At 43.7% G+C, this 16,024-nt stretch overlaps 1 protein-coding gene across 6 annotated transcripts in view; it reads right to left on the minus strand.

Annotated features, from left to right (window-relative positions):
* CCDC170 (coiled-coil domain containing 170) overlaps positions 1-16,024 on the minus strand; it is a 93,392-nt gene that overhangs the window by 24,076 nt on the left and 53,292 nt on the right. For 3 of the 6 annotated variants that reach the window (XM_005659135.4, XM_085023684.1, XM_013992484.3), the window contains 2 exons: positions 9,034-9,351; positions 2,221-2,421 (listed from right to left, as the gene is read on the minus strand). The exons of 1 other annotated variant lie outside the window; for it this stretch is intronic. In XM_005659135.4, the coding sequence (XP_005659192.3) occupies positions 2,221-2,421; positions 9,034-9,351 (519 nt within the window). The remainder of the gene's footprint in view (positions 1-2,220; positions 2,422-9,033; positions 9,352-16,024) is intronic. 2 more of the 6 variants (XM_005659137.4, XM_005659136.4) reach the window with 2 other exon arrangements.

Below are 16,024 nucleotides of genomic sequence, written 5' to 3' on the forward strand. Positions count from 1 at the left end.
CTCAGAGAAGACTTTCTTTTTGTCCAAACCCTTCTAGGACTTTCCTTTAGCTGTAGGATAAAGCCTCGTGTGATAAGCCTGCTCTACCCGGGTTGTTTCCTACCCACCTCCAGAGCTGCCCTGTGCCTCTGCCTCCCCAAGCACCACATCCCAGCCTCCGTGTCACCCTCCACTCCTCCATCCTTCCGGCTGTCCCCTCCCCTCAAATTCCCTCCCCAGCTCCTCTACCTGGCAAGCTCCTGCTTGTCCTTTAAGGTCTCTCTCAAATGCTACCTCTTGTATAAACATGGCTCATTCCCTCATGCACAGAAGTAGGAAAGAACTCCTCTCTCTGAATTCCCACTGAATTTTACACCTATCTCTGTTCATAGCACCAACTGTCCTCACGGTGTCCTGATGTGCCTGCCTCAGCCACGAAATTAGGAGCATGCATCTCTGCATATCCAACCCTCAACACAAGCATGATGGCCCCTCAACGTTGTTAAGTACAGAGAATGAAAATGAATGAGTGTCTGGAGCACAGATTTTTCCACCTAACAGAGCTTTTCCTGCCAAATTCTGCACCCATGCTCATGAGCCTTTCTCTTCCTCCCCTACTGACTCCCACGACCCACAAACATGTATTCTGCCACTCTGTCCAATAAAACCTTTCTTTGATCCTGTTTGGCACAGCTTCCGCTTCATGCCTCTCTTTTCCTTGGTCATCAGACGCCACAGTCATCTAAATCTCTAGCCTGTCCCTAGTGAGTCGCCCCTCAGCCCGAGGCAAACTGGCTTCTCTTCTCTACCCCCCTGCTAAAACTGCCTGTCGGAGGTCACTGGTGGTCTTCTGGGGTCAGACTCTAAGTGGGGACCCTTCTCTTCTCACTCTTCTCTCCTTCTCTCCGACAGGGTTATCATTTCTGAGTCTCTCCACACCGCAATCTCAGCTCCACAGTGCTGTGACTTTTCTAAAATACGGTGATATTCAGAAATCACTTATTAGGAGTTCCTGCCATGGCTCAGTGGTTAACGAATCCAACTGGGAACCATGAGGTTGCGGGTTCCATCCCTGGCCTTGCTCAGTGGGTTAGGGATCTGGCATTGCCATGAGCTGTGGTGTAGGTCGCAGACGCAGCTCGGATCTGGTGTTGCTGTGGCTGTGGTGTAGGCAGGCGGCTACAGCTCCAATTTGACCCCTAGCCTGGGAACCTCCACATGCTGCGGGAGCGGCCTTAGAAAAGGCAAAAAAACGAAAAGACCAAAAAAAAAAAAAATCACTTATGACAGTCATAGTCGACAGAATAAAGAGTATTCAATATTCAGAATCCAAGCCGTTTCAGTCTCTTCTCCTGCCATAGCCCCACCACGAATGCCACGCTCCTGCCACACAGGACGAGCTACTCTGCGCTCTCAGAACACGCTGGGCACTTACGACCTTCCCTGCTTTTGGTTAACCTCTTGCCCCTACAGTCTCTGCTCTTCGTCTCCACTAAAATCCTAGTAATCCTTCCAAGATGAACTTGATCATCTCGTGCCCTGTAAAACCCTCGCCTCCTCCAGAACCTCTCGCCCTCTTCACTGGGCTCCTGCAGCACGCTATGGATCAAAACATGTGTTCTCACTTATCCCATTATAGTGCAGCAAATTATTTGCATGTCTGTCCCCTCTATTAAATTATGCGCCTTTTATGATCAAGAATTGTAGGCTATTCATATCTTACCCCTCCACACCTTCAGAGTCGCATATATAATAGACGTCCAATCAATAGCTATTGAATTGAACTGAATTCATTTGAATCACGTGGGAGTTCCTGTGGTGGCTCAGCGGGTTAAAAACCTGACTAGTCTCCACGAGGATGCAGGTTCAATACCTGGCCCTGCTCAGTGGGTTTAAGGACCCCACGTTGCTGTGGCTGCGGTGTAGGCCAGGCAGCTGCAGCTCTGATTCGACCCCTAGTCTGGGAACTTCCATATGCCACAGGTGTGGCCCTATAAATTAATTAATTAATTAAAATAAAATCTGGCACTCTGAACTATATTTTTTAAAAAATTTTTTGAATCTCGGAAGCTCCAAACAACAGGAAGAAACCCCATGACAACATCCATCATTCCTTGAAATTTAGTCATGACTCTGAACTTAACCAATCTATCAAAGTACTATAAAATTCAAAATCTTTGCAGGTAAAATTTGATACTGCAATAGATGTGTCTGCCCATGAACACGCCCTCAGGTTATTACTTTTTGCTTCTCAACATGCAAGGTGTCTCGCAAAACATCTCCAGAAACCAGCTCTCCCTCCAGGTGGGTCAGCTGACCCTGAAGGGTCTCCAACTTGTTTTCTGCTTTCTGGGCTCTCTGCAGAGCTTTCTGGTGAAACCCAGACTCGTTTCCCAACTGTTCAACAAGCTCAGAGATTTGGGCTTCAAGCTGAGTGACCATCTGGAAACAAAGAAACAGAACAAGGATAAGCCTTGTTTTAGATGCACCAAAGTGTTAACATCTAGGGCTCAGCCCATGCAGCACGACTATTTATATCACCAACTTCCAGATTCTCGGTAAAAATTAAATTAAAAACAGGTAACTGATAGCTGGATTTGCCTCTGCTGGAAACAAATCTACATTCATCATCTAATAAAATATTTTTACTTGGTGTTTTTAATGTTTATACAATTCCTGAAACAGGTTCCTCGATCAGCATTTACGGGTAACATTTACTTACCCCTAAAACTACTATGAATTTAGGAGTTTCAAAGCTTAGTTGGAAGAAGAATTCAGACAGAAAGTACTTTGAAAACCTATAACCATGTTCCAGAGGAACTCTTCGACCACATACAGCAGATTAAGATGCGCAGTGGTTAACGAATCCGACTAGGAACCATGAGGTTGCAGGTTCGGTCCCTGGTCTTGCTCAGTGGGTTAAAGGATCTGGCATTGCTGTGAGCTGTGGTGTAGGTTGCAGACGCGGCTCGGATCCCACGTTGCTGTGGCTCTGGCGTAGGCTGGTGGCACAGCTCCGGTTAGACCCCCAGTCTGGGAACCTCCATATGCCGCAGGAGTGGCCCAAGAAATGGCAAAAAGACAAAAAAAAAAAAAAAAAAAAAAAAAAAAGATTACACAGTGTGTTAATCTCTTTTTTTTTTTTTACTTTTTTTTTTTTTCCCCGCTGTACAGCATGGGGATCAAGTTATTCTTACACATATACATTTTTCCTCCACCCTTTGTTCTGTTGCAATATGAGACAGTGTGTTAATCTTGATAGGTAATCTTAAAATGTTATCGGGAATTCAAGTGCAGAAAGATTTTTTTCAAGCTTTTAAAAACTTTCTATTGAGTATTGGCTACTTATGCGTTACTTTTGGTGGTACTCCATCTCTGCTGCATAGTCATCGTTTTAACTTTTGAAAGGTCAAAATTGCTTTAATATAGTGACTCTAAACAGGGTGAATATCAGAGTATGAGGCAGGGGGATTTCATTTCCACCTCCTCTTCTACAGCATAAAATCACTGTTTCTCCATTAAAGGACCCCAAACTCACCACAACCCTGTACCTCGCCCAATGCATCCATTCTTTCCTCTTCCTTTCTTTGTCCCGACCTTCCCTTAAACCAAGAGCTTAAATTTACCAAACACCTCGGGTATTCAAATTGATTCTGCCAAAACCAGCTTTCAGAAAATGTTGAATTCAATTAAACCACCAAGTCTGAGGTCATAAATTTGTTTGGTGTTGATGGTTTGTTTTGGAAAAAGAAAGGGGTAATGTAATAGATATTTACATGACAGTACCATTGTCAAAGAAATTAAAATATCTTTTACAGATTCAGGCTTAAAAAAAAAAAAAAACCTTCTGGCTGCCTATCTATAAACTACCAAACATAAAGGCAGGAAGACATTCAAGCTGTCTTCAAAAGGCTAGTATATGGAAGATCAGTAGGATTTGTTCTGAGTTGCCCTCAGAGTTCAAGTTGAGGACCAATGGGTATAAATCAAAGAATTGTATTTCAGTGTAAGGAGGAATCTCCCCAGTCCCCATAATCACAAAGTAAAGCATCCTCCTTGTAAAAGATTCATTAAAGACAAAAAAAAAAAAGTGTAAATAAGCAAAACCTAATCCCCATGATGCCACCAGCCAGAGGCAACACCTTTAACCCATTAAAATCATTTATTTTTATGCATTGCTAAAATATATTTAAGATATTATGTATGTAATTTTGCGGTGCTGCTTTTACCTCGTATTTCAAGCATTTTCTTGTAGTGGATTCCCAGTCCCTGGAGGCGGCTAGAAGTTCGCTAATCATTTGTTAAGAATGTTATGGGGTGGACTGAGTGGCCACAATCAGAAAGGCTACACTCCCTATTCTCTAAACCCTCTCATTGCGAGTTTTAAGGCTCTCAAGGTCCCAAGCCTATAATGCAATTAATTCTATACCCTTGTGGGCGCTTGAAATCAGATATTTGATGGCAAGCTGCTTGGCACCATACCTCAGGAATTACATTTCCTGTGGAAATTTTAAATTTCTTTATAGACCATGAGGCGCTAAGAACTCTCATTTCACATTTCCTATCCTTAGTACTTAATAGTAGTAGATCTGATCTGAACGAAAGAAATGCAGTAAGTACGACGTACAAAGTAACCTACAAAACAAGGGCTATCAAACAACATCCTCGGGATGCTGTCTGTGGGGAGCTGCCTCATGACACCATGTTGTAAACGGGATGGCACGTGTTTCTGTGCAACTAGAAACATGATTTCACTTTGAACCCCAAGTCCAAAGTAAGTCTTCCTACCTGAAGATCCTTCAACCCTTCCCCGATCCCACAGTTGACCTGGCAAAGAATAAAGCCAAAGAGGAAACAGACGCAGAGAATCTCAGCTGGAGAGATGGAAAACTGCGTGTCACTTAGCCATGGTCAGCACGCCGCAGACCTTTCCGGAGGAGACCGAAGTCTTCCATGGAAATGGCTCAGTAAAGACCCCAGGCAACGGCAGTAACTAGACCCCGGGAGTGATAATGACCCTGGAAGAAGAAGCAGACATCTGATGTGGCCCAGACTCTGCGACAGGGACATCAGAATCAGATGGTCCTTTATTTTATTTTATTTTATTTTATTTTTTTTGTCTTTTTGCCATTTCTTGGGCCGCTCCCGCGGCATATGGAGATTCCCAGGCAAGGGGTCCAATCGGAGCTGTAGCTGCCAGCCTATGCCAGAGACACAGCAACGCAGGATCTGAGCCGCGTCTGCAACCTACACCACAGCTCACGGCAACGCCGGATCGTTAACCCAATGAGCAAGGGCAGGGACCGAACCCACAACCTCATGGTTCCTAGTCAGATTCGTTAACCACTACGCCACGATGGGAACTCCTGGGCCCTAATCCAATATGACTGGTGTCCTTATCGAAAGGAAATGTGAACAGAGAAACACACGAACAGAAGGAAAATTATGTGAAGACACAGAGAACGTGATCGATAAGCCAAGAAAAGCCTGAGGTTCCTAGAAGCATGAAACAGATGTTCTTTCACAGCACTCAGAAGAAGACACCAACCCTGCTCACAAACACCTTGACTTTGAACTTCAAGCCTCCAGAATTGTGAGACAATAAATTTCTGTTGTTTAAGCCAGACAGGTAGTGGTACTTTGTCAAGGCCATCTGAGGAAATTCATACACTATAGGGGCTGGAAGAGCTAAAATCTCTGCGGGTGCACTTCCCAGATGTCCTCGTAGCCAGGAGTAACTCTGTGACGTAATGCTGGGCAATCAAATGTCAGTGAAAGTCTTGAAGCTTCTGGGCAAGTGGTGGGTTTAGGATATCGGAAGACTAAGAACACAGCAGAATGATGGGATCAGATGGGGGTGGGGGGGCTGTGGAAACATTTCCGATCCTTTATGGCATCAGGTTGAGTCCCCACAGCTCCCACACCAGACTAAAAAAAAAAAAAAAAGAAAAAACTCCAGTGGAGGAAAGACAGCCTGTGTGTGCTCTAAAGCAGAACAGAAGAGCTGTCCAGATGAATGTTCGTGAGTTTGTACTAATTGGTCTAGAAATAAGGAAATGGCATGGAAATCACTCATGGTCCTGTCTTCTCTGTACAGGTCAATTCTCAATCAGGTGATTAGCCAGCTAGGAAACTAAAGCTAAAAGTAAAAAAAAATAAAAATAAAAAATCAATAAAAATAAACAATACTTTGCCTCAAAATTCTAAACTGAAGTCAGAAAATGTCACAGATTTCTGTCATTGTACAAGAAATCATTATGTCAAAAGCACCCACTACGAGTGTCTTGAAATTCAAGGCGTCATAACATCAAAACACTCATTTAGAATTCCTGGGAACCTGACAAGCATTCCGCTAAGAGAGTGATTTTCAACTGGGCACAATTTCACCTCCCAGGGACCCTCGACAATGTCTAGAGACATCTCTGATTGTCACGAATCGGGGAGAAGAGTATCTAGTGGCTGTTGGTGTCCCGTGGGTAGAAGCCAGAGATGCTGCTGATCCCCCTGCAATGAGTGGCCATCCCAGCAAAGCATTATCCAGCCCAAAATGTCAAGAGCTGAGACACCCCACTCTCAGATCCGAGCAAAGCATTTAAAAAGAAAATGACATTTTGCTGTCATCAGAAAAGCAAGGAACAAGTAAAAAGGACTTACTAAAAAGGTGTGGGTGGTGTCCTGAGTTTCTACTGAGAATTGCAAACACAGGAGAGTGACAATAAATAGCAAACAGGCAAACAAGAAAAGCGATGCTCAGGGAGTCAGAGCCACTGTAAAGTGGAGAGTTTGCCAGGCCCAGGGCACAGGGTTTTACTCAACTGTTGACTGTGTGTTTCTCTGCAGCAGCTGGCATGGGAGGCAGCCTCCTCAACAAACAGAGTCATCAAATGAGTAAAGCTCCCATTCTTCAGAAACACTTTTAAAACAATATATGAAATCCATTTTCTCCTGATTTTACATGAAGATGAGTCACACAAGATGCCAGCTATATGCTTGATTTCAGGCTTTTAAATAGTGAGAGCAGCTATTGGAAAAAATTACAGGGTAGGAAAGGCAGACAAAGGCACTCAAAAGACTTTGAATCGTTCTCATTTTTATGGGGCGAGGGGGAAGGCATATCCAGCTTAACCAATGTACATCACGTTGCTTCAGAAAATAAACATATACATCATGCTGACAATTTCCTGCCACGTTTTACATGCTGGAGTTAAAATCGTTTCAGGGAGACATTTGGAAAAGTAGAAAAGGGAAGTAGTCAAAGGAAATGGCGAAGACCCATTAGCGACTGAAGTACCTCTCTTACTATGTGAGGTAAATCACTCCACGAACTTGTTCTCTGTCCTGTAAATAACGGCCTTCCCCAATCCAGTGCCCACACGTGTCCTGGAGAATCCCGAGGTAACCCTGGTCATCTCAGAGACCCACATGTGATCCAGCGGAGAACGCGGTGCATCTACGGACCACCCTGCACCTGCCCAAAGCCGTCTCGAGGGCAGCTCCCAGAGCACCGGTGAGTTTGTCAGAGTTTTTAAAGGGAATTAAATATATTGTATCATTAAAGGATACACTTACAGATGCAACCCTGAACTCTGAGTTGGTGAGCACTCGGAGTGTTTTAGGAACACTGAAAGTTGGGGGCGAGCATGTCCCCTTTTGAGCAAAGAACGACCTCAACAGAAGAGAGAGTTCATAATAAAATTATACATAGAATTCAGATATTATGTACTTTAAAACATCATTAATGTGAACCTCGATCATCTGGCTCTGATGATGATTTCAACAGAGTCTGAGCTGGCTGAAGGCGACTTGGCTGAGCAAAGCTTTAAGAAAATGAGTTATTAATACTGTAACAAAATTAAGCGAGCTTCAATAATATGTGTGATTTAAACCACATTTAAATCCATTTGTGCAAGAGGTCCCCTGAAAGATGGGTTCCAGGTACCAATGCCATAGGAAAAAGGAAAGAAGGAGGGAGGAGGAGAGCCAGGAGGACCAGCCAGGGCGGCAAAAGTTCATGTTTATTGCTGCTATTTATTTGCCAGACAGTCCGTTAAGGACCTCCTGACAGCTTTTTTCATTGAATGCTTGCAGCAAACAATAACCTTACAAGTCAGATACTGTTACAGGCCCAGGAACTCTTATCTGCAATTTCAAAATCCAAAAGGATCTCAAGGCTGATGTTTCTTTTTCCAAAACTCATTTGCTGGCAAAGCTTGACCTGACAGGATTTGGCAACAAACCCTGACCTAAAGTGACCAAGGCTATTTCCTAGTCTGGCTGGAGCCCCCGCAGCAGAGCTGCTCACAGCTTTTGCGGCAGAAGATGAATGTGGTTGATGGTAGGGTCCCCCCCGCCCCCCGCATCCCTGGCCCCAGGAGTGTGTAAGAGGGCTTCCTCATCACCTTTCTGGGTATTCTTTTACCTTCCTAAACCCTGAGAAAGTCTCACTTTGAAACCACAGCAGGCCCCGAGGGTTTCGGATAAGGGCTGTGGACCCTGGACTGTCCCTGTACAGCAGGCGAGGAAACAAAATCTCCGAGGCCATCATCTCGGGAACCTGCCCAAGGCCACATCTGGAGCGAGTGAGTGTGCAAGAAAGAGAGGCTTCAGCGTGGGTAGCCCTGACTCCAGAATCCGCCTCGGAGTGCGCTGTCAGGACTCAGAACTCTAATATCCAATCGAAAGTAGTACAACCATGCTAATTTATTTATTTTATGTCTTTTTAGGGCTGTACCTGCGGCATAAGGAAGTTCCCAGGCTAGGGTTTGAGTCGGAGCTGCAGCTGCCGGCCTACACCACAGCCACAGCAATGCCAGATCCAAGCTGCATCTGCCACCTACACCACAGCTCACAGCGCGGGATCTTTAATCCACAGATTGGGGCCAGGGATCAAACCCACGTCTTCATGGATACTAGTTGGATTCACTATCCCTGAGCCACAACGGGAACTCCAATACAACCATGTTTAAATGCGACCTTTAACTAACTCAGTGACTAGCCACTAAATGAAGCGTTGGCTGCCCTTAAGAAGCTTGTAAGCAGCCATCACCCACTCACCTGTTTCCCGCTCTCTTCCTGGCTGCCCATTTCTCGAATCCTCTCCAATATGGCGTCCTCCGTGGGTTTAAGTGGGCCGGAGCCACCCCTCAGGAGGGCTGCAATTTTCTCCCTAAAAGAGGAATACTGGCTCTGTGAGGCTGCGGCTGCATCCAGACTGGCCTTGCAACTCTTTTCCAACTCCAAGGAGCTTTTCTTCAAGAGGCTCAGCTCCTGCTTTGAGGCATCCCAGACCCGCTGGCCAGCAAGCAGCCTTTCTTGGAGGATCTTAACTTCCTTTTCAAGGGCTTCTTTTGCCTCTACAGCAGTGAGCAAGTCCTAAAATAATTTCAGAAAGTGAAGACAATAGCATTAGCAGCCAATGAGGGGTGCCTGCTTTTGCTTCTCATTTACCTGGCTCACTCATGACTTTAAGGAGTTAGGGTTAAATGCACTCCCATTTCAATTCTCTCCTCATGAAGTTATTAAATTGTAGGAGTTCCCTGGTGGCCTAGTGGATATGGATCTGGCATTGTCACTGCTGTGGCTCAGGTCACTGCTATAGCATGGGTTTGACCCCTGGATGGGGAACTCCCACATGCCCTGGGCACAACCAAAAAAAAAAAAAGAGTTCTTAAATTGTAAAGCTGTGTTAGGTAAATTGACGTGTTTGAAAAAGAGAAAGGGGAGTTCCCGTCATGGCGCAGTGGTTAACGAATCCGACTAGGAACCATGAGGTTGCGGGTTCGGTCCCTGCCCTTGCTCAGTGGGTTAAGGATCCGGCGTTGCCGTGAGCTGTGGTGTAGGTTGCAGACACGGCTCGGATCCCGCGTTGCTGTGGCTCTGGCGTAGGCTGGTGGCTACAGCTCCTTTCAACTCCTAGCCTGGGAACCTCCATATGCCGCGGCAGCGGCCCAAGAAATAGCAACAACAACAACAACAAAAGACAAAAAGACAAAAAAAAAAAAAGAAAAAGAGAAGGGATATAAAATTAGGGCTAGAAAAGAAAAGAGAAACTGACGTATAAGCCTATTCCATAGGAGCCTCTGGAAAGAATTAATAAAAACAAACTATTAGCTAACATACCAGCAAATGTGATCAATCCGTATATGAAATATGTTCACAGAGCTATGTGTTCTCAAGTCTGGTACACATGGACATTGATTTTGAGCAATAAACCCTCAGGGTTCTAATTACTAAAATGTATTTGAATGAAGATGCCACTAAAATGTATTTGAATGAATATGCCTCCTTTTAAAACTACTTTAAATAACAGAATGAAATTATCATAAAACATCATTGCATAAAGGAGAGTAAGGTCTTTCTTTCAATACTCATTGACTGTGTATCCCTTTGTCTCATAAAGACAAAACAACTATGGATATAACCCGAAGAAAGGAAATAGAAAGGAATAGCCATTGGTTGGGTGGAAGGATTAAAAGTAGAGGGAGGAGTTCCCGTCGTGGCGCAGTGGTTAACGAATCCGACTAGGAACCATGACGTTGCGGGTTCGATCCCTGCCCTTGCTCAGTGGGTTAAGGATCCAGCGTTGCCCTGAGCTGTGGTGTAGGTTACAGACGCGGCTCGGATCCCGCGTTGCTGTGGCTCTGGTGTAGGCCGGTGGCTACGGCTCCGATTAGACCCCTAGCCTGGGAATCTCCATGTGCCGCGGAAGCGGCCCTAGAAAAGGCAAAAAGACAAAAAATAAATAAATTAAAAATTAAAAATTAAAACTAAAATTAAAAAAATAGCTTTAAAAAAAAAGTAGAGGGAGATAAAGTACTGAGAAGAATAATTTTAGAGCATAGGATATGCATGATTGGGTTTGTAAAAGTAATATAGGGCATAGATGAAATCACCAGTGTACCTACTTCTATTGACCATATCTAGAATGGTCTAAAGAGGCACAAAAAGGATATCTTTAAAATTCATTAAAAACAAAACAAAACGAAACAAAAACACTTGTTGACATCAAGTTCCAAAGCAAAATGAGTCCACACCAAATAAGGTTAAACAGTCGCTTAACCAGCACGGCTGTAACCATCACTGCCTAATTAAATGGCAAATATATTTTGAGGTTTTATTTTAAATAATACGATAACTAAAAAGAAACACGATATATTCAAGTAACAGAGTCTACATTAAACTGACCAGGAACACTGCTAGTTAAACTGGCTGCTAGTAAAATGTAATCATCCCTTTTGCATTAGAACTGGACTTTGAAAGCAATTTATCTCCACTAACAGCTTGGAGACAGGGAGATTGTTACTTGAAATGCTACGTCCTGCCTTATTATTATTAAAAAAAAGAGAGAATATCTTCCTATTTTTCCTTCTGGTGATTTTTTTTTTAAATCAAGGAAGTCTTGGGCATCAGTTTGAATGAAACGTCATCGAGTAGATATGGATTGTCAGAAAAGGCTGCCCCTTTCAGAGATGTCATATCTAAACTAATTACAGAAACTAGTTTGCAAAATGCTTTGCTTTTCCAGGTCCTGGCACCACGACCTCACTTCCTTTCCAAACCAGTCCTCTTTGCAGAGAAGCCCAATTACTAATGTAATTCAATTTCGTAAAGAATCAAGGACACTTTATCACAAATACAACAGATTTCTTTTCAAATAGTAATACAATAGCTGCTCAATTAGAGTAACTAGTATCAGCATTGATGAGGATAAATTGATCCCACGTATTACTTAGAAACTACAATCTAATCTGAGGTCCTAAATTCAGTGACACAGGAACAAAAATTAATCCTAATCCCCTCACAGTTCTAAAACTGGGTAGAAAATTGTATATTAGCTTTCACACTGTAAGTCCCTAATACAAAAGAGGGGAGCTTTCATGACCAATGGAGAGATATTTTTAATCAAGAATTTACAAACGTCCTAAAAACACACACACACACAAAAACTGTATCAGACACTTGAGTACTATGGACTCTATGTCAGTTTGGAATAAACTAATCAATTGGCAGCTTACACCAGGAGATCAATAAACCCAATTAAAATATTCCAGCTAGGAGGGATTTTTTTCCACCCCAATATCAGACTGTTGTCTCACTGCCTTAGACCCAAGGGCCAAAACAGTCCTCTTTAACAAATCCAAAGCACCAATGCTTCTGCCTAATAAAAAATAAGGAAAGTCTTTGGTGGTCATAGAATATAGTGGCATGTGACAACAGGTCAATTTGGGTTTTTTTCTGGACACATTTCAGCCCAGCAAACTATGTGCTGTTTCTCATATGAAATGCAGAACTCGGGAGCCAGCGACAAGGCCTTGGGGATTGCTCCCCCAATGCTCTGAGTAAGCGCTTCGGGATTCAGGGACCCGGGGCTGATGCGCCAGAGACAGATGTCCTCACTGCAAACGCAATTACCTGTAGAGCTATCTGGAGACAGCGGCTAGAGTGGAGCCTGGTTGCATGGCTACCTCAAGGATACACTGAAGTAATGTGACATCAGTGTTGCTGGCCAGGACCTGGGGACAGCTGTCAGACCACACTGACACACGGAACAAAACTGGAGCTGACCTCCACAGAGGAGACCACACTGGCAAATGAGGACAGACCCTCTACAGGCAGAGAGAGGGATCGCTTAAAAAAAAATTTTTTTTTAATTAACAAATTTTTAGAGTCAATCCTACTAATGCAATAGATGTATAATGACCCCTCTACCACTACTTATAACAAAAACATTTGTAAATAATACAATCAAGGCCTTCTTTTTTTTTTTTTTTTTTTTTTGTCTTTTTGCCTTTTTGCCTTTTCTAGGGCCGCACCCGCAGCATATGTAGGTTCCCAGGCTAGGGGTCTAATTGGAGCTGTAGCCGCCGGCATAGGCCAGAGTCGCAGCAACAAGGGATCTGAGTCGTGTCTGCAACGCCACATCGTTAACCCTCTGAGGGAGGCCAGAGGTCGAACCTGCAACCTCATGGTTCCTAGTCGGATTCGTTAACCACTGAGCCACAACAGGAACTCCAAGGCTTTCAATTTTGTTTCCCAATTAAATGCATTAAGTAATGAAATCATCCAAAAGTTTGTGTTTTTAAAACACAGCTGATTGGAGCTCCCATTGTGGCTCAGCAGATGAGGAACCCAACAAACATCCATGAGGATGAAGGTTCCATCCCTGGCCTCACTTAGTGGGTTAAGGATCTGGTGTTGCTGCAAGCTGCAGCATAGGTCACAGATGCAGCTCAGATCTGGTGTGGCTGTGGCTGCAGCATAGGCTGGCAGCTGCAGCTCTGATTTGACCCCTAGCAGGAAACTTTCATATGCCACAGGTACGGCCCTAAAAAAATAATAATAAAGCACCGTCAATTCCTATTATGATGCTGGAATCGACATCATAATAGGAATTGATGATGGAACCATCCTATGGATTTGGACATGCCTGAGAGCAAACGGCCTCTCAAAATTAAAATGACTAATTATCATCAGGGTAGAGAATATCTGGCTTGAGCTTAATTCATCCAACCCTAGATAAATTTTGAAAAATTAAAAATTAGTTGGTTATGTCTACCTACTGCCATCAATATTAACAAATAAACTCGGAAATTCCCCCAAACATGCCTTTTCGGACATTGCTGGTGGAAAGGTGAATACATACAATTTTGGTATAAATATCCTTTTTTTTTTTTTTTTTTTTTTTTTTTTTGTCTTTTTGCTATTTCTTTGGGCTGCTCCTGCGGCATATGGAGGTTCCCAGGCTAGGGGTCTAATCGGAGCCGTAGCCACCGGCCTATGCCAGAGCCACAGCAACGCGGGATCCGAGCCACGTCTGCAACCTACACCACAGCTCACGGCAACGCCAGATCCTTAACCCACTGAGCAAGGCCAGGGATCGAACCCGCAACCTCATGGTTCCTAGTGGATTCGTTAACCACTGCGCCACGACGGGAACTCCAATTTTCATATAAATATCTTAAAAAGGTAATATGTACAATACCCTCCGCCCTGAATTCCATGATCTACTGGAGTGGAAGCTGCAGAGTGACATTTTACTTCAAAAGGAGGAAGACCTTTCCTAAAGCTGAGTTATCCCAATGGCATCATCAACCTTGAAAAATAATCAGAATTCGGCTTAAGTTCAAAATTCTCATTATCGACAAACTCAGTACAATTAACCATGAATTGAGCTGTCCATGAGGCCAGTGTGTTCCCGGGCTTCACTTCAGTGCTGCAAAACACTCTGCCCTGAACTGGTCATTCTGTTCCTGGAGGACCATGGACAGTTCCCAGCTGAACTTTTACTAGGGATACTGTCAAAATGGAACGGGTTCTGCATCACATGCTAGGATCCAACCCATAATAAAAATACCCATAATCATGCCATTTTAAATTCTGTTTTAATTTACTCTAAATGAATGAACCTAAAGACAAAGCATTGAAGACTTGATTATAGTTCTAGAACAGAATGCAAATATTACAAACCTTGACAATGTAAATATAATAATATAATAAAAACTGGTAAGTGTAAAGAGATGAGTAAAAAGCAGGAGGCATTAAATTCATCATACTTCATAGCAGAACATTTATGCTATCAAAAACACTATCTTAATTTGTTGAATTGGAGAAACAGAAATGCATTGCATTAAAGTTTAAATGGTAATTATCAGAAGTAAAAACAAGAGTGTAAAGTGAGGCTAGAAGTGGAAGGAAAGTGCTTTAAATTTTACTTTAGAGTCATGAACATTTTTAATTTTTTATAATATGAGCAGATGTTATTTTAGTGTGTATTTTCATTTTACTTTCTCACCATTTTAAAATCTTTCCTCTGGAGTTCCCGTCGTGGCGCAGTGGTTAACGAATCCGACTAGGAACCATGAGGTGGCGGGTTCGGTCCCTGCTCTTGCTCAGTGGGTTAATGATCCGGCGTTGCCGTGAGCTGTGGTGTAGGTTGCAGACGCGGCTCGGATCCCGTGTTGCTGTGGCTCTGGCGTAGGCTGGTGGCTACAGCTCCGATTCAACCCCTAGCCTGGGAACCTCCATATGCCTCGGGAGCGGCCCAAGAAATAGCAACAACAACAACAAAAAAAAAAAAGACAAAAAGACAAAAAAAAAAAAAAAAAAAAAAAAAAATCTTTCCTCTGGCTTATTAGCACCAGGACTCAGGCCTGCCCACCAGCCTCTTGGCATCTGTACTGGGATGCCTTAAGCCAAGTAACTAACTGGGCAGGGACACAGTGCCACCCACCGATAGGCTGGCTGTATTAGGACCCTATAATCCCCTGGTGCACCTACCAGAGGGCCCAGAACAAGGATCCACCCACCAGGGTACCTGCACTACCCTGGGACCCCCAGAGCCCACAGCCAACTGATATTACTTGGCCACAGCCACCAACAGGCCAACATCAGCTCTGAAACACTGTGAGTCCCTCAGCCAGCCAATCCCAGGAAAGAGTCCCACCTATCAACAGGCAAACATCAGACCTAGGAGCACCAAAATCCAGGAGCCTGGAATATCAGGACACAGCCCACATAATAAAAGAAACTAACACCAGCTCCTTGGGCCACTCAGCTAGCCCAAATTCCTTTTTTTTTTTTTTTTGGCTTTTTAGGGCCACACCCTCGGCATATGGAGGTTCCCAGGCTAGGGGTCTACTTAGAGCCATAGCCACCAGCCTAAGCCACAGCCACAGCAGCTCAAGAATTGAGCTGTGTCTTCAACATACACCACAGCTCACGGCAATGCCAGATCCTTAACTCACTGAGCAAGGCCAGGGATCGAACCTGCAACCTCATGGTTCCCAGGTGGATTCATTTCCACTGCGCCATGACGGGAATTCCCCAAATTCCTGCAAACATACAATCTTTCAACACTGAATTGGGAAGAAATAGAAAATATGAACAGATTCATCACCAGTAATAAAACTGGATCAGTAACTTAAAAATTACAATAAACAAAAGTCCAGAATCAGATGGCTTCATAGGTGAATTCTACCAAATATTTAGAGAATACTTAACACCTATCCTTCTCAAATTATTTCAAAAACTTGCAAAAGAAGGAACA

Source organism: Sus scrofa, chromosome 1 (assembly GCF_054392235.1).
Source record: "Sus scrofa isolate SSC_HxYL_T2T_F1_AM1 chromosome 1, Sscrofa_HxYL_maternal_Yorkshire_Landrace_v2.0, whole genome shotgun sequence".
In the NCBI taxonomy this organism is placed as follows: domain Eukaryota; kingdom Metazoa; phylum Chordata; class Mammalia; order Artiodactyla; family Suidae; genus Sus; species Sus scrofa.